We start from the raw sequence: 27,602 nt of genomic DNA, 5'->3' as shown, positions 1-27,602 counted from the left end.
TCTTAAAAATGTGCTCTTTGAACAGTCTAAAGTGTTACATAGTATCGAGATGAAGTCACCAAACTGCCTAAGACTTTAACTGTTCATATTTGGGTAACTGGATAAGATGTATGGTTCTCAAAAAATTAATACTTCGTAACATTGTTACTGAAAGAAGAGCTCTCTTTAAAGCTATTAATGAGACAAGCAAATTATCTTCTGCCTTAATTTTTTCTTTTTTTTCTGAATGTATATGGATTTTAGGGTTTTCTGGGCTTTGTGTTTCAGGAAATAGGTCTTTTTATTACAAAAGAATGAGGCAAGGTGTTTTATTATTGTAGTATGCCTGCTGTATAGTTGTGTCTTTCTTTTAAGACATCAGCAGCTCTATATAGTGATGGTGAACCCGTGTAGCTCTCAGTCCTGCCAAGGTACAGTGGATAAAACATTTCCAAGATTTTATGCTCTCTCAAAAAAGCAAGAAAAAGAAGACTCTTATTTTAGGCAGATGTCCCAAAGTAGAAACCTCTCCTTTATCTTGGTTTTGGGTGTTCAGAACAACGTTGGCAGAGAGTAGTTTTTCACTAGGATAAATTTAAAAAGGCAAGACGGACCTCTTTTTTCCTGATGCTTTTTTCCCTCCAAATAAAGAGACTAAGATACAGAAAATGGACCATAGCTAACTGGTATATTTCAAAGTTCATCAGTTTTGTCAATTTCCCTGGATTTTTAAAAAGAGAAGAAGGAGCCTTTTCTTCATGTTTGGGAGCAGTTAATTTGGACCGGTCCCAAGCTTGCCTGGGTGGCAGTGTGCTCAGTGGGAACACAGTCTGCTTTTGCATAGACCAGGCTCTTCTAAGTCGAACCTGTGTTCACCCCAATAATTAGGGAAGGCCTGGTTTGTGCAGTGTTGAAAGCAGGCTTGGAAATGATCACTCTGTCTTCTAAGTCCGTTTCGATTCCTGCCTTCATCTCTGACCTATAAAAACGAAACTCCCCAGAGAGCAGAGGCTCAATTTCCCTTGTGAGTGAGGAGGTGCTCCTGGTGAAGCTGAACTTTTTTCATGTGTGAAAAGAGCACTGAAAAGATAGCTGGTGTGTCAGACCGAATTTGCTGAGTGTGACTCGTGCGTGCTGGGCCGTCAGGAATGGTAGGTGGGTTGGTTGCCTGACTTGGAGCTGGGGCTGGGGCTGGGCTGAGATCCTGACCCATCTCCTTTGATGGGTGAGGCGCTTCCTGTGCCTGGGTGGTGGGGAGCTTTGTCTGATTTGCACAAACATGCTGTGACCCTGTGCCAAGAATCTCCGCGGAGAGATCTCTTCTACCTTCTCTGTATGCAGGTATTTTTTTGTTGTGCAGCATGTGGAGAACATGAAAATCTTTGTTTTCTTGGGTTCTTGAAGCTTTTCAATATTGTCCTTTTGGGCAGACGGGAGTTTGGTGTGAAGTTGTCAGAGAAAGTGGGGAGATGGGAAGGACCCAGAGGCAGGAGAGCTGAGGACTTATTCAAGTCCTGTTTCCCCACTGGGTGGGTTCTAATCCACTGTTGCTACTCGCTGACATTCACCTGCACTTCATAAGCTCGCTTTGAGACCCATCCATCTTGCTTTCCCTACTGACCCCTAATAAACCTTCCCTTTCCACACCACGAAGTTGGAACGTTTTTTGAAATAATTATAGGTTCTCAGGAACATGTGAAGATAATAGGGAGAGGTATCACACAATTTCCCCCAGTGGTTACATTTTCTAGGACTGCAGTGCACGCTCACCACCAGGAAATTGACACTGGTTGTGTGTGTGTGTGTGTGTGTGTGTGTGTGTGTGTGTGTGTGTGTGTGTGAGAGAGAGAGAGAGAGAGAGAGAGAGGGTCTGTGACGTGCTCTCCCATGTGAGAGTCTGTGTAACCAACACAGCTCAGCTCCATCACCTTCAAGATCCTCCAGCTACCCTGGCACAGTCACCGCCTTCCTGCTCCCTCTGCCGTCCCCGATCCCTGGCAGCTGCTAATTCGCATTCTATCTTTGTGACTTTGTCACTTCAAGAATATTGTATAAACAGAACCACAGAGTATGTGACCTTTTGAGATTGCCTTTTTTTACTCTGCATAATTCTGAGATCCATCCAGGATGTTGCATGAATCAAGTGTTTGTTCCCTTTTACTGCCGAGTCCTATTGCATAGCATGGCGGCCCCCACAGTGTGTGAGCATCTCTCTGCTGAGGGACTTCGAGGTTTTTAGGGTTGAAGCTGCTCTGGACATTCTTGCACCGGTTTTTGTGAGGACGTGAACTCCCATTTCTCTGGGTTCAACGCCCAGGAGTGAGATTGCTGGATTATATGATAAGTATATGTTTAATTTTTTAAGAAACTGGAAAACCATTTTCCAGAATGGCTGTGCCATCTCGCACCCCCACCAGCTGTGCATTGGACAGCAAATCTCTCTGCATCCTCAGCCCCATTTGGTGTCCTCACTGGTTTTGTGTGTTTTAGCTGTTTTAATAGTGGGCAGTGGTATCTTGCCGAGATTTTAACCTGCTTCGCCCTCACCTCCTTACTTGCTGTCTGCGTGTGCTCTCTGGTGCAAGGTCTCTTCATGTCTTCTGCCCATTTTCTAACTGGATTGTTTTTCGAGCTGTTGAGGTTTTTTGTTTTTTGTTTTTTGGTTTTTTTTTTTTTTTAAGATTTTTATTTATTCATTTGACGGAGAGAGACAGCCAGCGAGAGAGTGGGAGGAGTGGGAAAGGAAGAAGCAGGCTCCCAGCGGAGGAGCCCGATGTGGGGCTCGATGTGGGGCTCGATCCCAGAACGCCGGGATCACGCCCTGAGCCGAAGGCAGACGCTTAACGACTGAGCCACCGAGGCGCCCCACAAGCTGTTGAGTTTTAAGTGTCCTTTATATATTCTAGATAGGACTCCTTCATTAGAGATGTGTTGGAGAAGTATTGCCTCCTAGTCCACAGAGCATCTTTTCAGCTTCTTTTTGTTGTTGTTCTTTTTTTTTTTTTTTAGCCTCTTAAGAGAGTCTTTAGCAGAACAGAGTTTTGATTTTGATGAAATCCAATTTATTGATATCTTTCTTTTATAAATCATGCATTTTGTGTCCTGAGCACTGTTCACCAAGCTGTGGACCCTGAACATTTTCTCCCATGCTGTAGTTTTACATTTGGAGTTAATTCTGTTTAAGATCTGAGGTTTGGGTGAAGGTTCTTTTTTCCTTTGCCTGTGGTTGTCCAATTGCTCCAGCGTCCTTTGTTCAAAAGGTTATTCTTCATCTGTGTAATTGCTTTTGGATCCTTAGGAAAGTCAACAGGCCACACTTGTGTAGAAGCACCTTTGGGTTCTCACCTATGTTCAGTCGACACATGTGTCTGTTCCTTCACCAAATCCACACAGTCTTGATTAGTGTAGCTGTATAGTAACTGTTGAAATTGGGTAGAGTGATTCCTTTCACTTAGTTTTTCTAAATTGTTTTAGCTAATCTAGCACCTTTCCATAAATTTTCCATGTATCCCATGTATTCCATAAATATATATATAATGTACACACACACACATCTGCAGCACACACCATATCCATATCCGTGGGATCTTGCTGGGATGTTATAGAAATTGTGTTAGACTTCTTTATCAATTTAGAGAGAATTGATGTCATTACTATTTTAAAGCTTCCAATCCATGAACATGGTATGTTCCCCCACTTAGTAGGTTTACTTTGATTTCTTTCATCAACAGTTTATATTCAACAAAAAGTCCTGTACATGTTTTATAAGATTTATACTTTTTTAGTGATTGCTAATAATATTGCATTTTAAATTTCAGTTTCTGCATGTTCATTGCTAGAGGACAATTGACTTCTGTGGGTTGATTTTTACATCCAGTGACCTTGCTGAATGAGTTCACTTGACTTCTAGGAGGCTTTTTTGGTAGATTCCTTGGGATTTTCTACATAGGCATCATTTCATTTCATCTGAAGATAGGCTTAGTTCTATTTTTTCTGTCTCTGATCTTTATGCCTTCTATTTCTTTTCTTTTTTTTTTTTTTTAAGATTTTATTTATTTATGTGACAGACAGCCAGTGAGAGAGGGAACACAGCAGGGGAGTGGGAGAGGAAGAAGCAGGCTCCCACCAGAGGAGTCCAATGTGGGACTCGATCCCAGAACACCAGGATCATGCCCTGAGCCAAAGGCAGACGCTTAACGACTGCGCTAACCCAGGCGCCTCTATTTCTTTTCTTTACCTTACCGTACTGGCTAGAACTACCAGTACCATGTTGATTGGCACTGCCGAAAGTGGCATCCTTGTTTTGTTCCCAGTTTTAGAGGAAAGGATTCAGCTGTAAGTTCTTGTCCATGTTTGTGAAGTTAGCGAAGTTCTCTATTCCTAGTTTTCTGAGTGTTTTTATCATGAATGGATATTAATTTTTTTTTAATTCCTAGGTCTTTCTCTCTAGCTCGATTCCGAGTTTCTGGAGAGGAGACTCTGCTTCATAAACATGTTGTTTACCTGCAGTGCCGCACTCGTGCTTTTCCCGGAATAAGCATTGAACACATGTTTGTGGATCAGTACCAGCGTCAGATGCACGTGGGCCCTGAGGAGGGAGGTCACAGGAGCACCTCTCACCAGCAGTCCCGGTCTGCTGGGCCTGGAGGAGACATTGTAGCTACTGTTCTTTGTCCCCGTTACCGTTCGACTCAGTGGTTCCGGGCAGAAATGGAAGTTGTAGGCACCAGACCGACGCTGCAGCAGAGATACAAGGAAGGCAGAGCTGATGAGTCTGCTCTGACCCAAGTGTTGGAAGCGAAACACTTTAGGGAAACTGCCAACTTAAAACCACTGAGTTGTACGCTTTAAATGAGGGGATTGTATGTTATGTGACTTATATCCAATAAAGCTGTTATTTTTTTTAAAAGCAAGTGCCAAGTGGGCAGTGAGGTCCTGGTGTTCTCTGTGCCAAGGGGTGAGTTACGGCTCCCGGTCGTTCGGGGTCCTGCCAGACCACTCTGAGCCTGTGAGGGCTTTTCCAGACAGGCCCCCTGCTGCTCTTTGCCCACCGCAGTGTTCACTGGGTCCCCTCAGAACTCAGAAACTGGCTTAGATACAGTATTGCTAATTCAGAAGCACGAGCCTAAGAATGATGACCTGGACCTACTTCCCGGTCGGGCTGTATCTCCCGTAGCCCGGACCCCTCCGCTCCTGTACTTAACGCATTTCTCCATCCCCTTGGCCCCCCGTCTCGGGGGTAAGAAAGGGGCCGGAAATACTTTAACAGTGAGGAAGCAAAATAATGAAAACAGTGGGCGCCTGGGTGGCTCAGTCGGTGAAGCGTCGGCCTTCCGCTCAGGTCATGATCTCAGGGTCCGGTGTCGGGCCCCCTGCTCTGCAGGGAACCTGTTTCTCCCTCTCCCTCTGCCCCTCCACTCTGTTCCTGCTCTCTCGCGCACGCGCCCGCACGCGCACTCTCTCAAAATAAATAAATAAAATCTTTTAAAAATAATAATGAAAAGTTTCTTATCATCACTAGGAGGGGTGGCATTAAATCGAGGATGTGCCCCCCCTCTAGTTCCTGTTTCGGGGGCGGCAGGCCACTCTGCTTGTGGTGCATTTCGGTTTTGTCCTGTCTCCTGACTGCTGGGCACTCTTGAAGCTGAAAGAGGCATTGTGTCCTCCTGGTATCAAGGAGCTGCCAGGTTTCAGCGAGTTGAGACCAGGGTGCCTGCACGAAGCGAACCAAGGGACAGGTCCTGGTGGATATAGCCTGGGAGTTTCCTGCCTGATGACAGTCGATGCCCGTGCTGAGGCTCTCTGTTGTGAGGTCATCTTGGGAGCACAAATTAAACCCTTTCTGTGTCTTTCATCTTGCAGGGCTCAAGGGTGCTTGTCGATGCACGGGACAAGCTTGGCATTCCGTGGCAGTATTCGGAAAATGAGAAGCACGGCATGTTCCTCCTGGCCTTTGAGAACAAGGCGGGGCTGCCTGTGGAGCCCGCCACCTTCCAGCTGTACGTCCCCGCTCTGAGCGCTCTCTGGAGGGACTCCGGCATCAGGGAGGCTTTCAGCCGGAGGAGCGAGTTCCAGCTGGTAAGTGCGCCGGCCCTCGGGTGGCACGGTCATGGTTTACGTGGCCGATTGGACCTTCAGTAGAGATTCCTTCAAAACTGTCAAAGTACCAGCAAGCTGCACATTGCTGTAAATCCTAATATTCAACAACAAAAACACGTAACAGGCAAATCAAGCCATTAAGTGGTTTAAGAGGGGCGACATGAATTCAGTCTGGCTGAGTCGGTGTTCTGTTCAAGGAGTGCAAAGGGTTCTTAAAATACTAAAAGTGAGTGTCACTCGCAGAGCTTGAAGTGTTTAGGCCTTGTTCATAGTAGGAAACTACTATCTCCTTCGAATCACTTCGCAGCTTGTACCGTGCGGCTCCCGGCTGGCCGGTCATGACTGTTCCAAATCAGCACTTTAGGAGCTAATCTGAGCTTTCCCAGTTGCTCTTTTCCAATTCTCTCCTTCAATTTTAAAGTCTGAAAGTTTCAAAATGCCTGGTTGTCTCTGTCATTTGGATTCATTTAAGATATGCCTGTTTGCATTATGGCTTTATCTCGCTATCCTCCATTTGCCATAGACCAAGTATCTGGTTTCTGCTGTCACTGGCACAGCTGTGCCCGCACACACCTGGGGGCTCCAAGCACCCGGGACTGTCACACTCTCCACCTCTGGGAGCTGGGACCCCGAGTTTGGAGGCATCAGTCCCCTCCTTTCTTGACAGTTTTGCCGTAACACGTACTTTTCAGTTTTCTCTATTTTCAAACTTGATATAAATGGTTTCATACTGTACATATTCTTCTGTGACCTGCAGGTTTGAGACTGATGTGTACTGCTAGTGTGGCCGTGGTTCCCTCGTTTTCACTGAGTTCCTGTGTTCCACCGCGGGAATAAATTGAGGGGGCGGGGGCGAGGTCCATTCTCTCATCTGCGTGCTCTGGCCTTTCTTGTGCGTCTTCCGACGCACGTGTGCAGGGGTTTCTTTGGGACGTGTCCCATCTGAGCAGGACTGCTCGGTCATCGGGCACATAGACCTCCAAATAGACATGATCTGTCTGATCATTTTCCAGAGCGGTCATACCAGAGAGTCCCTGTTGCTGTCATCCTTGCTGATACAGAGTGTTACCCGACTTTAAAAATTGTAATAGTATCTCCTTATGGGTTCACCAAAATTCCCCTGATGGTGTTGATTAGCTACATGTGTTTTCTGGGCTATGCCTATTCATGATTTTGCCAGTTTTTTCTAACGAGTGATTTGTGTTGGAGAGGTCCTGCAGGTGGTCTCCCTGGTCATTTTTTCCATTCAGTTTCCATATGCTCTCCACCCCATCTCGCCCGAGACTGACCTCTTACAGAGGCATAGTAATCAGCGCCAGGAGATAGGTGTTGATGCCACCCCGTGAATGAAGAGACAGACCCTACTCCCGTCTCACTGTTTTCCCTTGAGGGGCTTTCCCATGTGCCAGGATCTGGCTCCGGACCCTGCGCGGCCTTGGTCATCACTCTTCTCAGTCTCCAGTCCGTGACTGTCCTCCGTCTTTTATTGGTTTCCATGACCTCGACACTTAGAGAGTACTGGTCAGTTATCTTGTGGCGTGTCCCTATTTGGATTTGTCTGGTATTTACTCATCATTAGAATGAGATGATGCATGTTTTGGTAGGACAACTGCAGAAGGGATGGAGTGCCCACTGAGAGCATCCTTTCTGGGGTTTAGCTCCTGGTGACGTTGACGTGAGCCTGCAGCGCTCAGGGAAGGCCATGCCTGCCAAGGCTCTCTGCTGTAAAGTTACTCTCGCTCTCAGTACTATTGAGTATTTGGAGACGATGCAGATATCCTGTTTCTCCTCAAGCTCTGGCCCACTCGTTTTAATATCCACTGGTGGGTCTTACAGGTGACATTTTTATAACGCTTTCTTCGCAGTCTTTTTCAAGTTAACTTTTAAAATTAAGGTGGAAGAGTTAGTTCAAAGAATGAGAGGGTGTGGTTGTCACGGAAAGGAAATCTTAATCTCCTAAAGGGCAGGAATATCAGAAACAACCAGGGAATACAGTATCGAAGTGTGAATTTGGGGTGTAAGTCTTTCTGAGAGAGAAGGCAGAAATCGTTACCACCAACTGAGAATTCACCAAAGAAGCAACTGCAAACATCAGAGCTGATTATTTACAACTCGTGTTGAGTAAGCGTTCGGTCTAGGAGGGTGGTGTGCTGGGGCGGTTTTGCCCACCTTCTGTCTGCTTGCGCCGTTGCATGCAGTGTCCTCGAGCTGGAAGGGACCTCCCAGCCGAGTAAGTCAAGGCCTCGTGCTGGTCCAGACAGGGAGATAAGCTGGAGAGGTTATGGTCGCTCAAGGCCGTGTTGTCTTAGCTACTACCATGAGGAACTCGGGCCTCAGAAGCCAGTCTGTTTGTTTCTCCATTCATTCATCCAACATTTATGGAGCACTTTCTGTATGCTGGACACTGTGTAACGTGCTGGGGATACACCAGTGAGAAGACCAACCATGAGCCCATCCCCGAGAGCCTTTACTCTAGACCTGACCTTGGCATGGGGTTCGGGTAAGGCTGCCGGAAGATGGGTATCGGTCCCTCTGTTTCCGTCTTGTGCGCCCCACAGCCGGCCTCTCTGAAGACCCAGTGCCTGGGAGGTGTGCCATTCCAGGGAGCTGTGTATCCTTCAGGACTGTCCTAATCGAGGGCAACAGTGACAGTGGGTTTGGTTCATTGGGTAGTAGGTACATGGGTGTTTGTTATTCTCATACTTTGTACTTTCCCATATGTTTCCTTTTATTTTAAAAAATGAGAGCATTTTCCTGAAATAGGTAGACAGTAGGCCATCCTAGTCCTCGTTGCCAAGGCGTGCGGTTACCGCCAGCCGAGAGGCGTAAGCATTGTCATGCAGCATGATCGGCCCTCCCCTCCCCCGTCTGCAGCCCGACCCTGGTCTCTCCTCTCTGTGGATCTTTCTCTTAGTGTCAAAACCTTTCCAGGGTGATGCTTCATCAACTTGTGTTTTGCTTTTTCTTTCCTCCCCGGGTGACAAGCCTTTGACCGTCTCTCAGTGGAGAGATCCAGTAGCTTTGGGAATTGCTGTCAGCCAGGTGTTAGATTTTTTTCTTGTTCCCTCTGCTCTCTGGGTTTCATCGCCATTCCAGGCAGAAACAGAAAGGGGAAGAAGAAGGCCGAGTCTGGTGACTGCCTTGTGAGGGCCCTTTCTCCTGGGTGGTGAGCAGGGCGGGGTTCTTCCCGCTCCGGAGAGGAGATGGCCATGCCCTTGTGTTTGCAGATGCCGACTGCCATCATACACAGAATTCGGTACAACCTCCGCGGCTCAGAGAAAAGAAAGGAAGATCACCGTACTGTGTTAGACCTTATCTTTCAAAACGCATTTAAGTAAGACATAGCAAGATGCTAAACTGAGAGGTTTTTCTCGTAGGTGTAATGAACATAAATATCGTCTACTTCTATGGCCTTTTGCTAATAAAAGAGAATTTGGGATTTTTTTTTAAAGATTTTATTTATTTATTTGACAGAGATAGAGACAGCCAGCGAGAGAGGGAACACAAGCAGGGGGAGTGGGAGAGGAAGAAGCAGGCTCCCAGCGGAAGAGCCGATGTGGGGCTCGATCCCATAACACCGGGATCACGCCCTCAGCCGAAGGCAGACACTCAACGACTGTGCCACCCAGGTGCCCCGAGAATTTGGGATTTTTAAAACGTGTCTTGCAAATTATGAACTAATTAATCTGCTTGTAATACCGAATATGGATAATATTTCCAGTTTGTCTGCTTTCTGTTATACCTTTGAATTTAGGGTCTCGTTCATCAGAACAGTACAGCACAGGTGTGCCCGCTGTCTTCTGTGCGTAACTGTTGCCCACACAGCGCCCACAGGTTTGCGCATCGTAATCCTCGCCGGGCCCGCGGCGGGTGTGCTTGCAGCCCGTTCTGCGTGCCAGGCCCTGTGCTGAAGTCGAGGCCCACTTATTTGAAAGCTGGTGTGCAAACAAATGATAGCAGTAAAATGTGTGGAGAAATATAATAGAGGAGTATGCAGGCTACATTAGGGTTAAAGGGAGAAAAGAGGCAATTCTAACCTGGCAGGTAGCAGTCAGGGGAGATGTTTTTGGAGATGTGTAAAGATGAGGTAGAATGAACCACTGGGGACGGTTGGGAGTGAGGTGGCAGAGGGGGTGCTGCAGACGACGTGCGGGGTGGTGAGGGCAGCCAGGAGCTGCTCTGTGCCTTCCGTGGCTCTGCCCCCTCCCCTGTGTTCAGGCCAATCCAGTCTAGCTTCCCGGCTAGATTTACTGCCGGGGGTGGGGGAGGTCTTCATCTTCATCGTCGGACTCCTACAGCCCCCAGACAGGCCGGGGGAGCAGTGAGGATAAATCACTGGGTGCTAAGCTCCCTGAATGAATGGAGCCAGTTGTGGCTTTTCAGAGCGTGCTCCCGAGACATGGCTGATCGGCTGCATTTACAACTTGGTGTTCTCCAGGTCAGGTGTAGCCTTTTCTGGCAGGAGGACTGGGCAGCAATCCTGGGAGTTTGGTGTCTCCTGTTGGAGTCCTCACGTGCCTTCCCGTGGCATTTGTGCAGAGGCTGGGGCGACCACACAGTAGGTGTGCTGCACACACCGTTCATGTGGATTGTGGATGAGCCTTCCAGTTCTCACTTCCAAGTGACAGGGCCTTGTGCTCTCTCGAGACTGTCTTCCTTACTCTTGCTTTGGGAGGTGGGACTAAGGGGTCGGTTCAGAGGAGCAAGTTTATGTGGACTGCACGGGGTTTCTTGATTTCTTTCTTTTTTTTTTTTTTTTTTTAAGATTTTATTTATTTATTTGACAGAGAGGCAGTGAGAGAGGGAATGCAAGCAGGGGGAGTGGGAGAGGGAGAAGCAGGCCTCCCGCCGAGCAGGGAGCCTGATGCGGGGCTCCATCCCAGGACCCCGAGATCATGACCTGAGCAAAAGGCAGACGCTTAACCGACCCAGGCGCCCCTGGAGTGTGACGCTTTAAGAGGGAAATTACCCCGTGGCTCAGGGAGTAGCGTGCTGACTATAAAAAGGATCACTGGAGTTGCCAGCCTAGCGCCGGACAGAAAATCCACACGTGTCCACACGTGTCAGACTCAAATTTTGTGGCGCCTGGGGCTTCAGAATTACTCCGGGTTGATTGCACAGCTCTGCTAGGCATGGTCTGTTGGCTTTGCTGGTCGCCTGCTCCTCCCGTCCCTCACCCCAGTGGATGTGTGCTTTTTAAGGGCTGTAGGAACGTGGTTTACAAGTGTTCAGGCTTGGAATGCCTCTTTGGTGAAGCCCTGGGATAAAGAAGTGCCCCAGAGTCTCCGCTGCATTCCTGAAACAGACATCAGTTGGGCCGGGTGGTAGTTACATCATTTGAGAAAAGAATGAACCAGTCCCTTTTCAAAAAGGCTGGACACCGCAGGTTCACGTTTGAGCTTTCTTAGTAAGCCTCTGAGACTCCAGAGAGCGAGGCTCCGTGAAAGATGAGGCGGTTTATAGCTGCGGTCACTTTTGGTAGCTTTCCTTGAGCGCACGTGAATCAGAGGGCCTGACCCCCAACAGCACAGTTTTCTGCACCCAGCCCCGCCCTTCTAGGAACAGAGGTACTCCGTGATGGCTTGGCTGTTGCTTTCAGCCACACGGGAAGGGTTCCCTGGAAGCTGGTGGATTAGGAATAAGAGCTGAGGGCGCCTGGGTAGCGCAGTCGTTAAGCGTCTGCCTTCGGCTCAGGGCGTGATCCTGGCGTTCCGGGATCGAGTCCCACATCAGGCTCCTCGGCTGGGAGCCTGCTTCTTCCTCTCCCACTCCCCTGCTGTGTTCCCTCTCTCGCTGGCTGTCTCTCTGTCACATAAATAAAATAAAATCTTTAAAAAAAAAAAAAGGAATAAGAGCTGAGGTCGCAGCATGCCTGGCAGGTGACAGGGTATGTCTGCGGGCTCCTTCGGGAGAACACAGGCGTTTTCCACTATGTCTCGGGAGGTCTCGTTGCCCATCGGGCTGTGTCTCTGCCTGCCTGAGTGTCCCCCAGGCACCTACCATTTACTGGACTCCTTCACTCTGTCTTCTACTCTCTGCTCTCAGGATACCTTTGAGTCAGGACTTTTGTAAATGCCGTAGTCAGAGGTTTTAGACTAGAGGGAGACGGGAAGACGCCCAGCAGGTGCAGTGAGCATAGTGCCCAGGGCATGATGTTTCCTATAGTGCAGTGTGGGGCGTTTCAGACTCTGCTTTCTCCCGATGCTGGTCTCCTGCTGTTCACAGCAGGTGGTTAGCACTCCTGGGCGTGTACCGCTGCTGCAGCCTTTGGTGGCACGTGGCAGAAAACCCCAAATGGGAGGCACGGGGTTTTTTCCCCTTCTCTGGTGAGGAAGTTCCGGGACAGCCAGTCCAGGAATGGGAGGGCAGGCCTCTGTCCCGGCCCTTCACAGTGTCCTGTTGTGGGTCTCCTTTCCTCGGCTTGTGCCCCAGCCAGACAGCAGGAGGAGGGTGCAGAGGAGCGGTCCACCCTCTTCCTTTGAGGGCGACTTCCTGCAAGTACCGCCAGGCACATCCTCTAAACGTTCTCTAAATCTTCTCTGGGAGCCGAGCCCCATGTCCACACCTTTGAGGGGAGGCTGCTGCCTGTGGGCCCTCCCGGCCTGGTGTTACTGAGGCAGACGCACAGAATGGCCCTGGGCCAGGCTGGGCCGTAGCCAGCAGCCAAAGGACCCTTTGGGACCTTTCTGCCTCTAAGATGATTGGGGGTAGGGATTAGTGCTCAGTGTGGAGCCCCAGGGAGGGAGAGTTGGGTCTCTGAGTTGTTTTAACTCTCCTTTGTCGAGTAAGGAGACAATCATAATAGCACATAGTGGAACACTCTGAAGTATCCTCTGTGGGCTAATGGACGTCCCTCGCAACTGTGCTTTCCATCTCGTGTGTCCTTCTGAAGTCTGTGGAATTCACGCCTTCAGCAGATCTGTGTGGAGCAGCCACCCTGCATCCTGGGGAAATAACAGCAAGCACAACAGAAGGAGCTGACTTTCTGATAAGAAGAGCCAGTTGATAAATTAGCAGGCGCGCGCGCGCGCGTTTGTGTGTGTATGTAAGTGTGTGTGCACACCGGATGCACGTATTGTGTGTGTTAGAGGAAAACATCAGGGAACTGGGAGAGTGTGGGGAGAGGGGAGCCTGCTTGGATAAATGGAGTGATCATGGTGGGGGGGGTTCTGTAGCATAGTCTCGGTTCTCCCCACATTTTGCTCCCTTCAGTCATGGTCATCGAGTTGAGAATAGGCCCCAGAGCCAGGCTACATCTTCTTCTCTCTCCGTGGGCCGGTGTAGCCTTGGGACTCTGTTCTGAGTCTTGCTCTTAAAATGACTGGGCAGGTCTGCTCCAGCCCCTCCACCTCCCTGCAGGCTGCTGACCCGTGCTGAGGGTCTGGGAGGTCAGCACAAGCCCACAGCAGAACGCTATGCAGAACATGGCAGAGGCACCCGGCCGCATCGTTGAAGCCTCTGTGCCTGGTCTGGGAGCCCAGATTCCTCTAGCTTCCCCGAGTGGCATTGCAGAACCCTGAAGGAGGTGGGGAGAGCAGGGGAAGGGGGAAGCATCCTAGCTGGGAGAGTGACCATTGCAAAGGCCCTGGGATGGGGTCAGGCTTTGTGTTTCAGAGCCCAGTGAGCAGGTAGGGTAAGAGCGGATGGGTTCCCAGAGCAGAGGGATTTATGCGGGGCCTTTGAGGGGCTCCTGGAAGGACGTGGTCCTTGGGCAGGGGTGCACTGTGGTTTGATTTACATTTTAACAGGATTGTTTTGGCAGCTGTTTGGACAATAGAGACAGGGAGGCCTGTTGGGAGGTTTTTACAATAATCTAGGTGACGGATGGTGGCTCAGATCAGTATGATCATGGTGGAGGCGACGAGAAGTGGTCAGGTCTGTGTGTCTTTAGGACTTGGAGGTCCTCCGGTCTCACTGCCCACCCAGCTTAAGGATTCCCTCGGCCACAGCCCTGTGGCTGATACTGAGCCCAGTACTTTATTTTATATGTTAAATTGAGAACACTGTTGGAGAGTCCATTTCTCTTTGCCAGTGACTTCCAGGCCGCTTGTGTGTCTGGAGCGGCCCCTGGAGCCCACGGAAATAAACCCTGTGCTCATGGTGTCTGTGTGCAAACGCGTCCTGCCATCCGTGCCCGCTGCCCAGGGACACGCGTCAGACCGCACGTCTTGGTCTTTCTGTGAAGGTCAGTCTCCCTTCATTTCCTTCAGGTCTCAAGGTCAGGAGTGGCAGAGGGCAGGTTACGACAGCTTAGAGACCCACATGCCCCCCAGGTAAAGCGTCAGCCCCTCCTGTGCTGCTGGGGGAGCAGCGGGGTTCGCAAATGCTCCTTTAGCGCTGAGTTGGACTTGAGTTAGCGAACACAAGTCAGCAAACAGCCCCTCCTCCTACTCCTACCACGCGTACCTTCTCATGCCGCATAGCAGGGACCTCCCCATCCCCTCCGCCGTCTGTGTTTACCCTCCAGCCGTGCTTCTTTTAGTCCTCTTAAATTTTTACCAGCTGAAAACTGGAAAAATCCCATAGTTATTGGTTCTTATGTGTATCAGCCATTTATAGTAATTCTTTTGTGAGTTGCCAGTGATACACTTTACTTCCTTTCGTCTTTTGGGAACAAGTTTCCGTTGATTTATACAGTCTGTTACTAGGAGCTTATTTTTATAACACCTTTTTTTTTAATTTTTATTTTGAAATAATCATAAATTCACAGGAAGTTGCAGAGGTAGTACAGAGAGGTCCCTGTGTCCTTTGCCCATTTCCCCTATGGGTAGATCTCACATGATTCCAGTATAACAAGAAAACCATGAAATTGACTTTGGTGTGGTGTGTGTGCACATGTGTGTGCGCGCGTGCCTGATGCGTGTGCGGATCTGTGTCACGTGTAACTGCGCCTGGAGTCAGGACACGGGACGAACCGCTCCATCACCGCGGAGATCTCCCGCGCTGCTCCTTCGTAGTCACACACTCCCTTCCTTCACCACCCCTGCCCCTGGCAACTGCTGATTTGTTCTCCATCCCTAAAATTTGTCAGATTGTATGACTGGAATGCCGGAACGTGGGGCCTTCTGAGGCTGACGTTTGTCTCAGTGTAATGCCCTTGCAATCCATCCAGCTCGCTGCGCGCATCAGTCGTGCGCCTGCCTGTGTATTTCTGAGCAGCTCTCACGGTGTGGAGGCCCGTGGCTTGTCCAACTACAAGTGCAGCCAAACATGCATGTACCTCCACGTATACCAAGAAGGCATCGTTTTTTATCTTATAAGAATAGCTCAGAAACGTTAGAAATTAGTGAATAATTTCTAGATAAAGTGGAGTTCTGCTTCAGGTACTAGAAGACTAGAGATTAGTTTCGGTTTGGTACCGTGCATGTGCGTGTGTGTGTGTGTGTGTGTGTGTGTGTGTGTGTGTGTGTGTTTAACCTTTCAAACTAAGTTAATTTCACAGTGTGATTCGTAGAGGAAAATTCAGCCTTCTTAAAACTAACTGTTTATGTCAAAGGGACTTGAAATTCTCTAACCAAATCCTCCTATCTGGTACTGAGACGGTTTGAGGCCTGGGAGTTGAAGAAATTCGCCTGCAGTGATACAGCTAATGAACGGCCTGGCCAGGATTACAGTGCAGAGAACCCCGAGTAGCTCCAGCCTTTGAAGGCCCGGCTGGGTCCTGATCCCAGGGCCGGAGGGGCGGGCACGCTGAGCTTTCCTCTGGGTGGCTCTTGCCTGAGGACACAGAAGCAGGACACAGAGTTGTGCTATTCTTGGATCAGGGGCTGGTGAGAAACTTACGTGTTCCTGCTCATGATGTTGGCCTTTCCCCTTCATTTCATTAATCATGAATAGTATTATATACTTACGGACCTCTAAAATCTACTCCTTCAGGGGGAAAAAATATGAAGTGTTAAGCATTTTAACATAGATCCCTGTGAATAGTGTTGCTCTAACGCTCTGCCTCCGGAGGGTTTGTAAGCTGGTGACATAAGGGTCCAGGTGGAAATGCGATATATGCAGGCATACCTCCTTTCATCGCGCTTCGCGGGTAGTGTGTTCTTTACAAATCAGAGGTTGATGGAAAGAGCAAGAGACCAGAAGTGGAGCTGAAGATGGGACCGAATTGCAGCACTTGAAAGAATGAGGAGTTGCTTCTCATGGATGAGCAAAGAAAGTGGGTTTTTGAGATGGCATCTACTCCTGATAAAGATGCTGTGAGGATTTTTGAAATGCAACTGAGGATTTAGAATATTGCCTAAACTTAGTTAATAAAGCAGCAGCAGGGTTGGGGAAGATTGACTCCAATTTTGAAAGTTCTGTGGGTGAGGCGCCTGGGTGGCTCAGTCGGTTAAGCATCTGCCTTTGGTTCGGGTCATGATCCCAGGGTCGTGGGATTGAGCCCGTGTCAGGCTTCCTGCTAAGTGGGGAGCCTGATTCTCCCTCTACCGCTCCCCGCCCCAACCCCACTCATGCTCGCTCGCTTGTTCTCTCAAAAAAAAGATTCCTTTTTTTTTTTTAATATTTTTTTAAATTTATTGGCCAGAGAGAGAGGGGGGGGCCTAAGGGAGCACAAGCAGGGAGAGCAGCAGGCAGAGGGAGAAGTGGGCTCCCCACTGAGCAAGGAGCCCCCTGCAGGACTCAATCCCAGGACCCTGGGGTCATGACCTGAGCCAAAGGCAGACACTTAACCGACTGAGCCATCCAGGCAGCCCAAAAAAAAGTTCTGTGGGTAAAATGCTATCTAACAGCATCACACATGACAGAGAAATCCCTCGTGAAAGGAAGAATCCATCAGTGCAGCCAACGGCATTGCTGTCTTATTGTAAGACATTGTATTGCACAGCCACCCCAGCCTTCAGCAGCCACCACCCTGATCAGTCAGCAGCCGCCGACGTCGAGGCAGGACCCTCCACCAGCAGAAAAGACCGTGACTCCCTGAAGGCTGAGATGCTGGTGTGTATTTCCAGCCGTAAAGCATTTCTTACTTAGACATTTCTAGATGTAGTGCTACTGCACACTTAACAGACTACAGTATAGTTTAAACATAGTTTCTACGTGTTGTGGGAAACCAAAAAATTCACTTGACCAGCTTAATTCTGATGTTCACTTGATTGCAGTGGTCTGGAACCGAACCTGCAGCGTCTCTGAGGTGTGACTCAAAATAATGGAATATTTTGGTTAGGCCAGAAACGTCAAGAGAAAGAATAATGGATTTGACCAAGTAAACATTTTTCACTTTTGTATGGCAAACATCAGCACAAAGAAAGTTAAAAAGGAAATGACAAATTAGGAAGAAATCACAACATCTAACAAAGATGTTTTGTAGTATGTTGAGATGTAGGAAACAGCTGCAGCACGAGGAGCCCTTATGAATGGTATGTGAGGACCGTGGGGGAAGTAAAACCGCCGTCCTCCCTGCTAACCTTGCAACGTGCAAAGTAAAGCAGTAATGAAGTGAGTCTTCAGGATTATTTTAGAGCACACTTGCAGGGGGAGGGGCAGAGGGAGAGAGAATCTCAAGCAGACTCCCCAGAGAGCGTGGAGCCCAGCGTGGGGCTGGATCTCACAACCCTGGGATCACAACCTGAACTGAAACCAGGAGTCGGACGCTGAACCGACTGAGCCTCCCAGACGCCCCATGAAGTGACCTTTTGTCAGCCTGACTGGTTGTGATTATGAAGAAGAAATCCTTGGGCTGATAGAGGTCCTGGGAAGTAGGTCCTGTCGTCCGTAAGGGCTGGAGAGTAAAGTGGTTCAGTTGCTCGGTGTGCATCAAAACACAAAGTGTCACTTCCTCTGGCAGTAATTCATCTTCCAAGGAATTCACTCGGAAGCAGTAACTGAGATTTCAGGCTTCTAATTACCGCAGACTAGTTATCCAGAGACTTCTGCCGCAGATAACTTAAAATGCTAGAGAGAACGTTGAAACCAACTTCAGGAAGGCCTCCAAGTGCCGAGAAGATCGTAAGGACTTGCCAGGCCAACCCCTGAGAACATGAGCCCTGCAGAGGTGAGCCGAGCCCTGGCAGCTGTTTCCCTGAGACGTTCGCCGATCTAAACCATGAACCCGAACTGCCGTGTTTCATAGACTTCTCAGGGTCTCAAAAGGAGGTGGACTTCGGATTGCCCAAGTGGAGGAATCTGATAGGACACTCCTCTGTAGTGACCTCAGGGGGCAGGGCAGGGGGTGAACCAAAAGTAAACCCACAAAATGGGGAGAGTGGAGAGCATTGCCTGGCCGTAGAGCCAGGGCAGGGAGGCGGGGAAGGCAAAAGGAAACCCGTCTGTAGGCAGGCTCCCTTGAGGACTTGGTGTTCCGCTTCGCGAGGTGGTCCAAGAAACCCCAGTGCTGTGAGTTTAGTTTAAAGTGACACCACACAGGTAGTGTGCCTGAGTACCCGGTAGAAACAAATGGAAGCCTCTCTGGAAAAGAAGTTTCATCCTAAACCTTGGAGATTCCCCAGAAGTGTTTTTAAGGACAGGGGTTGGGGGAGCATCCCAGAGATAGCCAGAATCACAAGGAAACAAGGCACAGTGCCTAGAACCAGAAGAAAGGACAGCAGAATCTGACCCATAATGTTTAGATAGTGGGCTTACCAGACACAGATTTTAAAACAACTATACGTGGGACACCTGGGTGGCCCAGTCAGTGAAGCAGCCGGCTCTTGGTCTCAGCTCACATCTTGATCTCAGGGTTGTGAGTTCAAGTCCTGTGTTGGGCTCTGTGCTGAGCATGGAGCCTACTTAAAAATTAAATTAAAATAAAATAAAATAAAAGTAAAACAATGATACTTAATGTGTTTAAGAAAATAAAAGTTAGAAAACATCTTCAGGAAAAAAAACTGGGAACTATTGAATGTGACTTAACATATTTTAAAAGAACTTCTAGAATTGAAAAACACAAAGCCAAAATTAAAACTCAGTGGATGTGTTAGACAGTAGTTTGGGCTCAATAAAAGAGAATACTAATAAAGTAGAAAAAATACAGGAAGCAAATTTCAAGATCATAGAACAGAAAGACAGAAACAGGGAAAATAAGAAAGCTCAGCTGAGAGGCATGGAGCCTGGTGGGAGAAGGTCTAATGTACATTTCAGCAAGAGTTACAGAAAGAAGACTGGAGCAAAGGCACTATCGGAAGAGATAATGGCTGGTAAAGATCACAGTCAAGAATCCCAATGAGTCCTAAGCAAGATTAATTTAAAAAAAAAGAAAAACAGGGGCGCCTGGGTGGCACAGTCGTTAAGCGTCTGCCTTCGGCTCAGGGCGTGATCCCGGCGTTCCAGGATCGAGCCCCGCATCAGGCTCCTCTGCTGGGAGCCTGCTTCTTCCTCTCCCACTCCCCCTGCTTGTGTTCCCTCTCTCGCTGGCTGTCTCTATCTCTGTCAAATAAATAAATAAAATCTTTAAAAAAAAAAAAAAGAAAGAAAAAAGAAAAAAAAAACCTATTTTCTAGGTCTACTATTTTTTCTTTAGTTGGGCATGCTTTTGGTGTCAAATTTAAGAAATCACCACCAAACACAAGATTAGGAAGATTTACCCCATGTTTTCTTTTTACATTTAGGTTGTCCTCTTACATTTTGATTGTTGATCCATTTTTGAGTTCATTTTTGTGTATGGAATGAGGTAGGGGTCCAACTTCATTCTTTTGCACATTGTCATCTGGTGGTCCCTGCACCGTTTATTGAATACCTGTCCTTTCCGCATCGAGTGGTCTTGGCCCCATGGATGAAAATCAGTTGGTCATACATGTTGGGTTTATTTCCTATTCTGTTGGTCTGTGTGTTTATCCTAGGCCAGTAACACACTATTTTGATTATTGTAGCTTTGTAGTAAATTTTGAAATTAGGAGGTGTAAGTCTTCCAGCTTTCTATTCTTCTTCTCCTTGTGGTTTTGATTTGTACTCCCCTGAGGACTTTTAAAGAAAAATAAAGTAGGAGGGACTTGCTCTTGGTGAAGGTCACCAACACGGCCTGCAAGCTAACTTTCATGTGGAGTGTTTTTGTTTGGACCCCCAGCTAAGAATGTTTTTTACATTTTTAAAAGCTTAAAGAAAAAGAAGAATATGCAGTAAGATGACCATATGTGGTTCACAAAGCCTAAAATATTTCCCATCTGGACCTTTAGAGGAAAAAAAAAAAGTTTACTAACCCCTTCTCTAATAAATCCGACACTGAGATTTGTGGGTTTTTTTTTTTAATTAATAACCAATACAGTGGGGAATTGGTGTAGCAGAATAAGATAAGTAAATTGGTGGAACTATGTGGAGAACAGTGAAATCGGACCCTGTGCATACACACCCAATTTCAAACGGATTAGAGACCTAAATATGAAAAGCAAAACTATTATTTTTTAAGAGGTAGTATAGTGCAATCTGTATGTACAGGGAACAATTTAAGTGATTAGAGGTGCAAATGCAGGGGCGCCTGGGTGGCTCAGTCGGTGAAGTGTCTGACTCTTGATTTCTGCTCAGGTCATGATCTCATTGTCATGAGATTGAGCCCCGCGTCGGACTCCGTGCTGAGCCAGGGAGTCTGCTTGAGATTCTCTCTCTCGCTCTCCTTCCGCCCCACCACGCCTTCCCCACTCATGTGTGAGCTAAAAAAAAAAAAAAAAATGTTTAATGCAAATAAATGCAAAAGAAAAGGTTAATAATTTGACTGCCATCAAATTAAGAACTTCGTTCATCCAGAGACCCCACCAGCTGTGGGAGTGGAGAAGATGTTCGTCCTCTAAAGCTGACAAAGGAAGAGTGTCCAGAATGTTTCAAGAACTTCCACAAATCCACAAGAAATAGGCAATTCAATAGAAAAATGGGTTAAAGGCTTAACAGACTTTTTTTTTTTTAAAGACTGTATTTATTTGAGAGAGAGAGTACACTAGTGGGGCGGGACGGGTGGGGGGACAGAGGGGGAGGGAGAAGCAAGCTCCCTGCTGAGCAGGGAGCTAGATGTGGGGCTTGATTCCAGGACCCTGGGATCATGACCCAAGCTGAAGGCAGACGCTTAACCAACTGAGCCACCCAGGCGCCCCTTGATAGACATTTTTTAAACAGTGAAATGATATTATATGCTCACCATATTTGCAAAATTAAACCATTTGCAATCCCGAGAATTGGCAAGGTTGTGGAGTAATAGGAACTCTCGTAAGCCCTGGTGCTGGTGAGCATATAAATTGTATCTCGTGTAGAAAACAGATGGATATTATTTGCTCACGTTTTGGATCTGCATTCCCTGTGGCTCAGTAGTCCCACTCCCGGGTTTACAGAAAGGTGTGTGTGTACATGTGCATATGGCAGCATTATTCATAATCGGAAACAAGCCAAATGCTTCTCAGCAGTCAAATGGGTAAATAATTTCTTATTCCTGAGTACTGCAGTGAAAATGGACAAAGGGCAGCTCCTGTCAACAGGTGTTATGATGTTAAACCAAAGAAGGCCAGCACGAAGGTGTATTACCGTAGGATTACAGGGCAGCGCAGCCCCCTGGTTAAGTACCCATGCAGGTGATTGGACTACAGGGAGGAGTTGGGAGATGTTGCCTCCAGCATCAGACGGTGGTTCAGTTTACAGGTCAGGGTGGGCGCTGTTCATGGTTCACGCTGACCGCGGTGGTTGTGGTGTTTACAGTTCAGCCAGACATTTATGTCTTAATGCACTTGTCTTATGTCATGCCCTAGTTCTTAGTAATAATGATAAGGGTTTGAAAGGGAAAATATACTTAGATGAATGTGCAAAGATTATGAGTAGAGAATGTTGAATGTATTGCTCATAAATGCTAAAACAAAGGGAAAACAGCCCGAATACTCTCCAGGAGGGACTGGCTGACCACCCATGAGGCTGCTGACCGTGAATCAGAGCTAGTAGAGAAGCTAAAAGAGAGGCTTGTACACGGACGCATCAAGTGGAAACAGATCAAGAAGCAGTACATCTATAAGAAAGAGAAAACGTATATATACACACACACGTATACTCATTAGTGTATATATATACTAACACACAGAAAATTAAAACCTTAAGTAAATGATATCCACTGAACTACTCCAGTTGTTACTTTTTATTTTATATTTCTATAATTGCAAAAATGTATATTTTAAAAATTATTTTTAATCATGGTAGAAATATATTTTATAATCAGAAAAAGCCATGAAAACATTTTAAAATGAATTATAAAAATTAATGTCTGCAGAAAACAATTTCATAAATCTTTTGCATTGTTCCTGAAAGAAGGTTCAAAATCGGGGTGGTCCAAAATCGGGGTGTCTGAATAATTTTGGTTAGCTGAAATGTGCTATTAATCTGAAAGTTTCAGAGGACTGCAGTATCACCTCCCCTTCTTGTCTCCCATATCCTTTGAGCAGATTTTAAGAAATGTGGTCCGCTCGAGCATGTGCTGAATGAGCCCGAGGACTGGGGAGAGCCCTGGACTCTCGGGCCCCTTTTGCTGCCTGTTGTGGGAGCTTTGGTTCCTCAGCTGTCAGAGAGGGCGCTCGCCTCCTTTTAGATGGGCCCTGAGCGGTGAAAACACCTAGCATCATGCTGGCCTGACATGTCTGTCCAGGAAACCAGTTTGCCGATTTAGAATTCCTCTGTACTCAGTACTGGGCCATGGGCTGCGACGGAGGCTTCTCTTCTTCCTTCCCCCGAGCACCTGCAGCAGAAAACCTGCATCTCCCCGTGTGCGAGTCCGAGTAAGCCTGACTGTCGGTCAGTGTCACAGAGACAGACCTTCACGGTGGGTTTCTAACGAAAGCCATCATTCAAGGACACCGGAGGAAGGAGGCCACTGCCAGGTTGATAAGATTGATAAATAGTCATCAGACTGAAAAATTCAGTTGTGTCTCGTGAAAGAGTCATCTAGGAAAGCAAGGGTTGCCCTATTCTTGTTGTCTTTAGGGGAACTTTTCTGATAATTTTACATTAAAGCCAGGTGAAATGGCAGATTTATTAACTTGTTAAGCCTTTTTTTCTTGCTTGCTTTTTTTCTTAATTGTGGTAAAACACGCCTGTTTTTGTTAAAAGTCACTAAGCCTTTCTAGCACGTCAGTATTAACAACTGAGCAAGTCCAGAGAGTCTTGGGAAAGTCTCATTCGTGTGTGAGCATTTCCTCAGGGATTCCTGAGAGTGTGGATGGCTGACCATTTAACAAGTAGGTCAAGAGATTGGATGATACTGGAAAACACCTTTGCCGGGGTCACCAGGAGCGCCCCACAAGCTTGTATAGCAGCACTTGCCGCTTGTAAGTTCAAGGTTTAGAAATAAGTCCAAGGTGTTACCTGTGAGCCTTTCAGATCGGGGGAGGCAGATTGCACAGCTGTCCGTCTTAGCTCGAGCTGCTGTAACAGGACACCGCAGACGGGGTGGCACAGTAGTGGGCATCTCTTTCTCATGGTTCTGCAGGCTGGGTCCAAAATCGGGGTGCCTGCTGGTTTGGGTGTTGGCAAGGGCCCTCATCTTGGTGCACGCTCAGAGCAAGCTCTGGACTCTTCCCTCTTCAGAGGGAGAGCACTAATCCTATCATGGGGCTCCTCCCTCAAGACCTCTGGTCAGCCCGTTTACGTTCCAAAGCCCCCACCTCCCAGTCCTGTCACATGGGGTGGGGGAACGGACACAAACTTTCAGCGACTGCGGTGACCCTGCCCTTGCTCCCTCTTCCCTACTTCCTTTCCCAAAGGCTGTTAGCCAACCTCTCTTCCTCAGCTCACTTCAGTCCTCTGTGTTTCTGCATTTCTATAAGAAGACACGTTTTATGTGTTTGGCAGCATGACTAGATCTGTGTTATTTTTATGCCTTGGAAAAAGGATGCCTTTCTAATTAAAATAGGATTGTCCTCCCTCCTTTCTAAGAGTTTTGAACCCAGAGTATTAGACTGCATTAAAATTTTTATTTTAAAGGAGACCCCAGCTCCCTGAATTTTGAGAAAAGCAGAATTCGGGGAGAGAAAGGAGGGACCAAGGTTCACGTTTGCTCAGGGACTCAAATGTAGGACGTTTGGAATGCTGCCGTGTTCATAGTAGAGCTGCTCTGAGACGCACTCAGCCCTGACGAGCCCAAGACAACGAATCTCTGCCTTTTGCCTTCCTCCTCTGCCCTTAATCTGGTGTGGTGGTAACAAAACTGGTTACCGGAACCCCTGCTCAGTAAACGGGGCTTCGTCCTTGAAACACAAGTTCATTTGTATTCCCGGTTTGCTGTATGCTCTTTCCCTGTGCCAGCTTGATTGTGAAGTTCCCGCAGACCCCGCTGGTGGTGGGGATGGGTGCTCTGGTGCTGTGACGCGGTACCCCGGGATGGACACTTCTGGTCGGAACTTGTCTGACGAGGCTTTGATTTCATCCCTTAGGTGATATTTGACATAAAAAGAACTCAGTTTGGCCCAGGCCCACTGCATGGGTATTTTACATCATTCTGGGGTGTTTTAGCAAGTTCTCCAGAGCCCATTTCTGTGTTTGTACTTCCCAGGCAGTATGATGGGACGCCAAACATGACTGTCCTGGTTTTGCCTGAGCACAGGAAATCGGTGACTCCACAGTAACCCATGTTCCTGAAGTGCCGACAGCCCACAGCCCCCCCCCCACACACCTGGTTGTGCTCCCGATGTGATTGTTGGGTACCGGTGTCCGACCCTGGCTCTGTTGTCACCTTGCTCATCATGGGCCACCTTTCTCTCCTCTCCTTTTCATGCTCTCTGATTCTCAGATTTCAGGTATCTCCTCCTGTAGCTCCCCTTGCAGGATGGCCTCATGCCCCCCGTTTTAGTCCATGGGGGACCTGTCCCTTCCCTTTACTGATGTCATGGGCACTACAGAATTGCAGAAGGATCTGTAGCCAGAGAAAGACTGGCGGGGGGCCGGCGTTGCCACACATGTTTCAGCTGCATTTATTAATGACACTGGCAGAGAGCTGCAGCTCACAGTTCTTCCTGAGACACAGGACACGGTGGTCCTCCTGAGTTCTGCAGACTAAGACAGGGACTGGGAATCAGGCTCCATTTCCAGGTTATTTTTCCTTTTCTCTGTTATTCTTGACCTGCTGCTCTTTTTCGTCCAGAACTTCTTACTTAAATCCTAGTCTCCAGAGACCATTCTGGCTGGCCAATGACTCATTCCAGCCAACTTATATCGTGGTATTTAACCCCAAACAAGGTTGTAAAATCAGGAAAAAGCAGTGTACCAACTCCAGAAAAGGGATAATTTGATCAAACCTGAGACCTTGGTAGCTGGGAGACCTATTTCTCCAGGGCTCCCCCACCCTCTTGTTTAAACTTTGTGAATTTTGTACTATATGCATGATCTATTCAAAAACTTTTAAAATGTTAGGTAATTCATAATATAGTGAAAAGTTCAAATTCTATAAGGAAAGTATGTTACCAGCAAACTTAAATGAGGGATGTCAGTAACGTGAATTATACAATTCACACTGTTTTTAGAATATTATTATTGATTATGATATTTATAGTGATTCCCATATAGTGGGTGCTTAACTGCCGGCCGCTATGCATGAACCATAAACCAAACCCCAAGTAAGAAGTTGGCTCTTCAAATACGCATTTTGTTTCATAAGTATGTGCAACATTGTCTTTTTTTTTTTTTTTTTAAGAAACAACTAATAGACAAGGCTTTGTGCATATTTTTGTTCTTATATTTGTTTGGTGTTATTCGTCCTTGAAAGCGGTTTGTGTAAAAAGGAAGACAAATCTAAGTCTGAAAGGAATATTCAGTAACAGGTGGTGACTTACGTTCCTAAACTTTATGCTTTAGCTGCACCTTGCGTAATTAAGACGTTTGATGAATTAATGATGTGGATTCCCGTTTCCCCACACTCCCACCTCCTTCTCTTCATTCTGCACCAAGCTTACCAGCCTTGCTATTCCTTCAACATTCTGAGCAGTCTGGCCTCAGGGTCTTTGCACTGGGCTGTTCTCTCTGCCTGGCATACTCTGCCTCCTACGTCTTAGATAAGTTGATTCAAATGTTACCTTCTTAGGGAAGTTTTCCCTGATTTTCTTAATTAACATCACGATCCCACTCACCACTGCCTGTTACTTTTCCGTGTTTCATTTTTAAAATACTTTGGTTGAAGAATTTGTTACACACGTGTATGTATGTGTGCATTATACATTATATATAAAAAGAAGTGGATATATATTAACTCAGTTTTCACAAACAGAACACATCCATGTAACCAGCACCCAAATCAGGATGCAAAATTACCAGCACCCGCAGATCCCTGTTCTTTAGTCACTACCTCCCACTCTCCAGAAATAACCAATCCTGACCTTCAACAGCATAGAAGAGTTTCACCTGTTTCTGTACTTAAAATATAGAGCAACATACAGTATTTACTCTTCTGAAACTGTCTTCTTTCCTTTAGCATCATGTTTCATGAGATTCATCCTCATTGTGGCCTGAGCTGTAAATCCTCCATTCTCATTGGTGTACAGGATTAATAAAAGGTTCAGTACAACAAGAAGATACGAGTTATTAAAATGTATGCACCTAACAACAGACCATCAAAATATATGAAGCAAAAAGTGACAAAGGGAGAAATAGACAGTTGTACAATAACAGCCATAGACTTCAACACCCCACTCTCAATAATGAACAGAACAACTGGACAGAGATAAGGATGGAAATAAAGAAAGTAAGCAACACAATGAACAATCAGATCTAACAGACATATACCAACTACCCAACAACGACAGCCCACACACTTCTCCAGTGTACGTGGGACATTTTCCAGGGTAGACCACTAACTTAGACTACAGATAAGTCCAAGTAGTGTTAAAAAGATATCATAAAAATTATCTTCTTTAATCACAACAGGATGAAGTTAGAAATCAGTAATAGAAGTAAAACTGAAAAGTTCACCAATCTGTGGAAATTGAACAGCATACTCAACCAGTGGGTCAAAGAAGAATTCACAAGGGAACTTAGAAAATATTTAGAAATGAATGAAAACAAAAACACACCAAGATTTACAGGGTGCAGTAAAAGCCGTGCTAAAGGGGAAATTTATAGCCATAACTACTGACATTATAAAAACAAGAGAGATCTCAAATCAACCTAGTTTTACAACAGAAGGAACTAGAACAAGAACAAACTAAACCGAACCTAGCAGAAGGGGAGAAATAAAAGATGAGAGCAGCGATAGATGAAATACAGAACAGAAAAACAATAAAGAAAATTAATGAAAGCAAAAGGTCGTTTTTCAAAAAGACCAACACAATCAACAAACTTTAGTGAGATGGACTAAGACAAAAGATTCAAGTTCTAAAACCAGAAATGAAAATGGGGACTTACCACTGATTCTACAGAAATAGAAAGGGTTATAAGAACTATGAACAGTTGTATGCTAACAAATTTGATAACCTAGATGAAGTGGGACAAATTCCTAGAAGCACAAAACCTATCCAGACTGAATTATGTAGAAGTAGAAAATCTGAATGGTAAGGATATTGAATCAGTAATCAGAAATCTGACAGAGAACAGCTCTGAACATGATGCCTTCACTGGTGAATTCTACCAAATATTTAAAAAAG

At 46.8% G+C, this 27,602-nt stretch overlaps 1 protein-coding gene across 1 annotated transcript in view; it reads left to right on the top strand.

Moving 5' to 3' along the window:
* The window catches only part of GNA12 (G protein subunit alpha 12), a 105,251-nt gene that overhangs the window by 38,515 nt on the left and 39,134 nt on the right, over positions 1–27,602 (top strand). The window contains exon 2 of the mRNA XM_045813238.2: positions 5,842–6,057. Coding sequence (XP_045669194.1) covers positions 5,842–6,057 — 216 coding nt within the window. The remainder of the gene's footprint in view (positions 1–5,841; positions 6,058–27,602) is intronic.

This window comes from Ursus americanus, chromosome 2, assembly GCF_024610735.1.
Source record: "Ursus americanus isolate L20-20 chromosome 2, mUrsAme1.1.p, whole genome shotgun sequence".
NCBI classification, from domain to species: Eukaryota; Metazoa; Chordata; class Mammalia; order Carnivora; family Ursidae; genus Ursus; species Ursus americanus.
The sequence above is the reverse complement of the archived record's forward strand: the minus strand, read 5'-3'. Positions and strand labels throughout refer to the sequence as shown.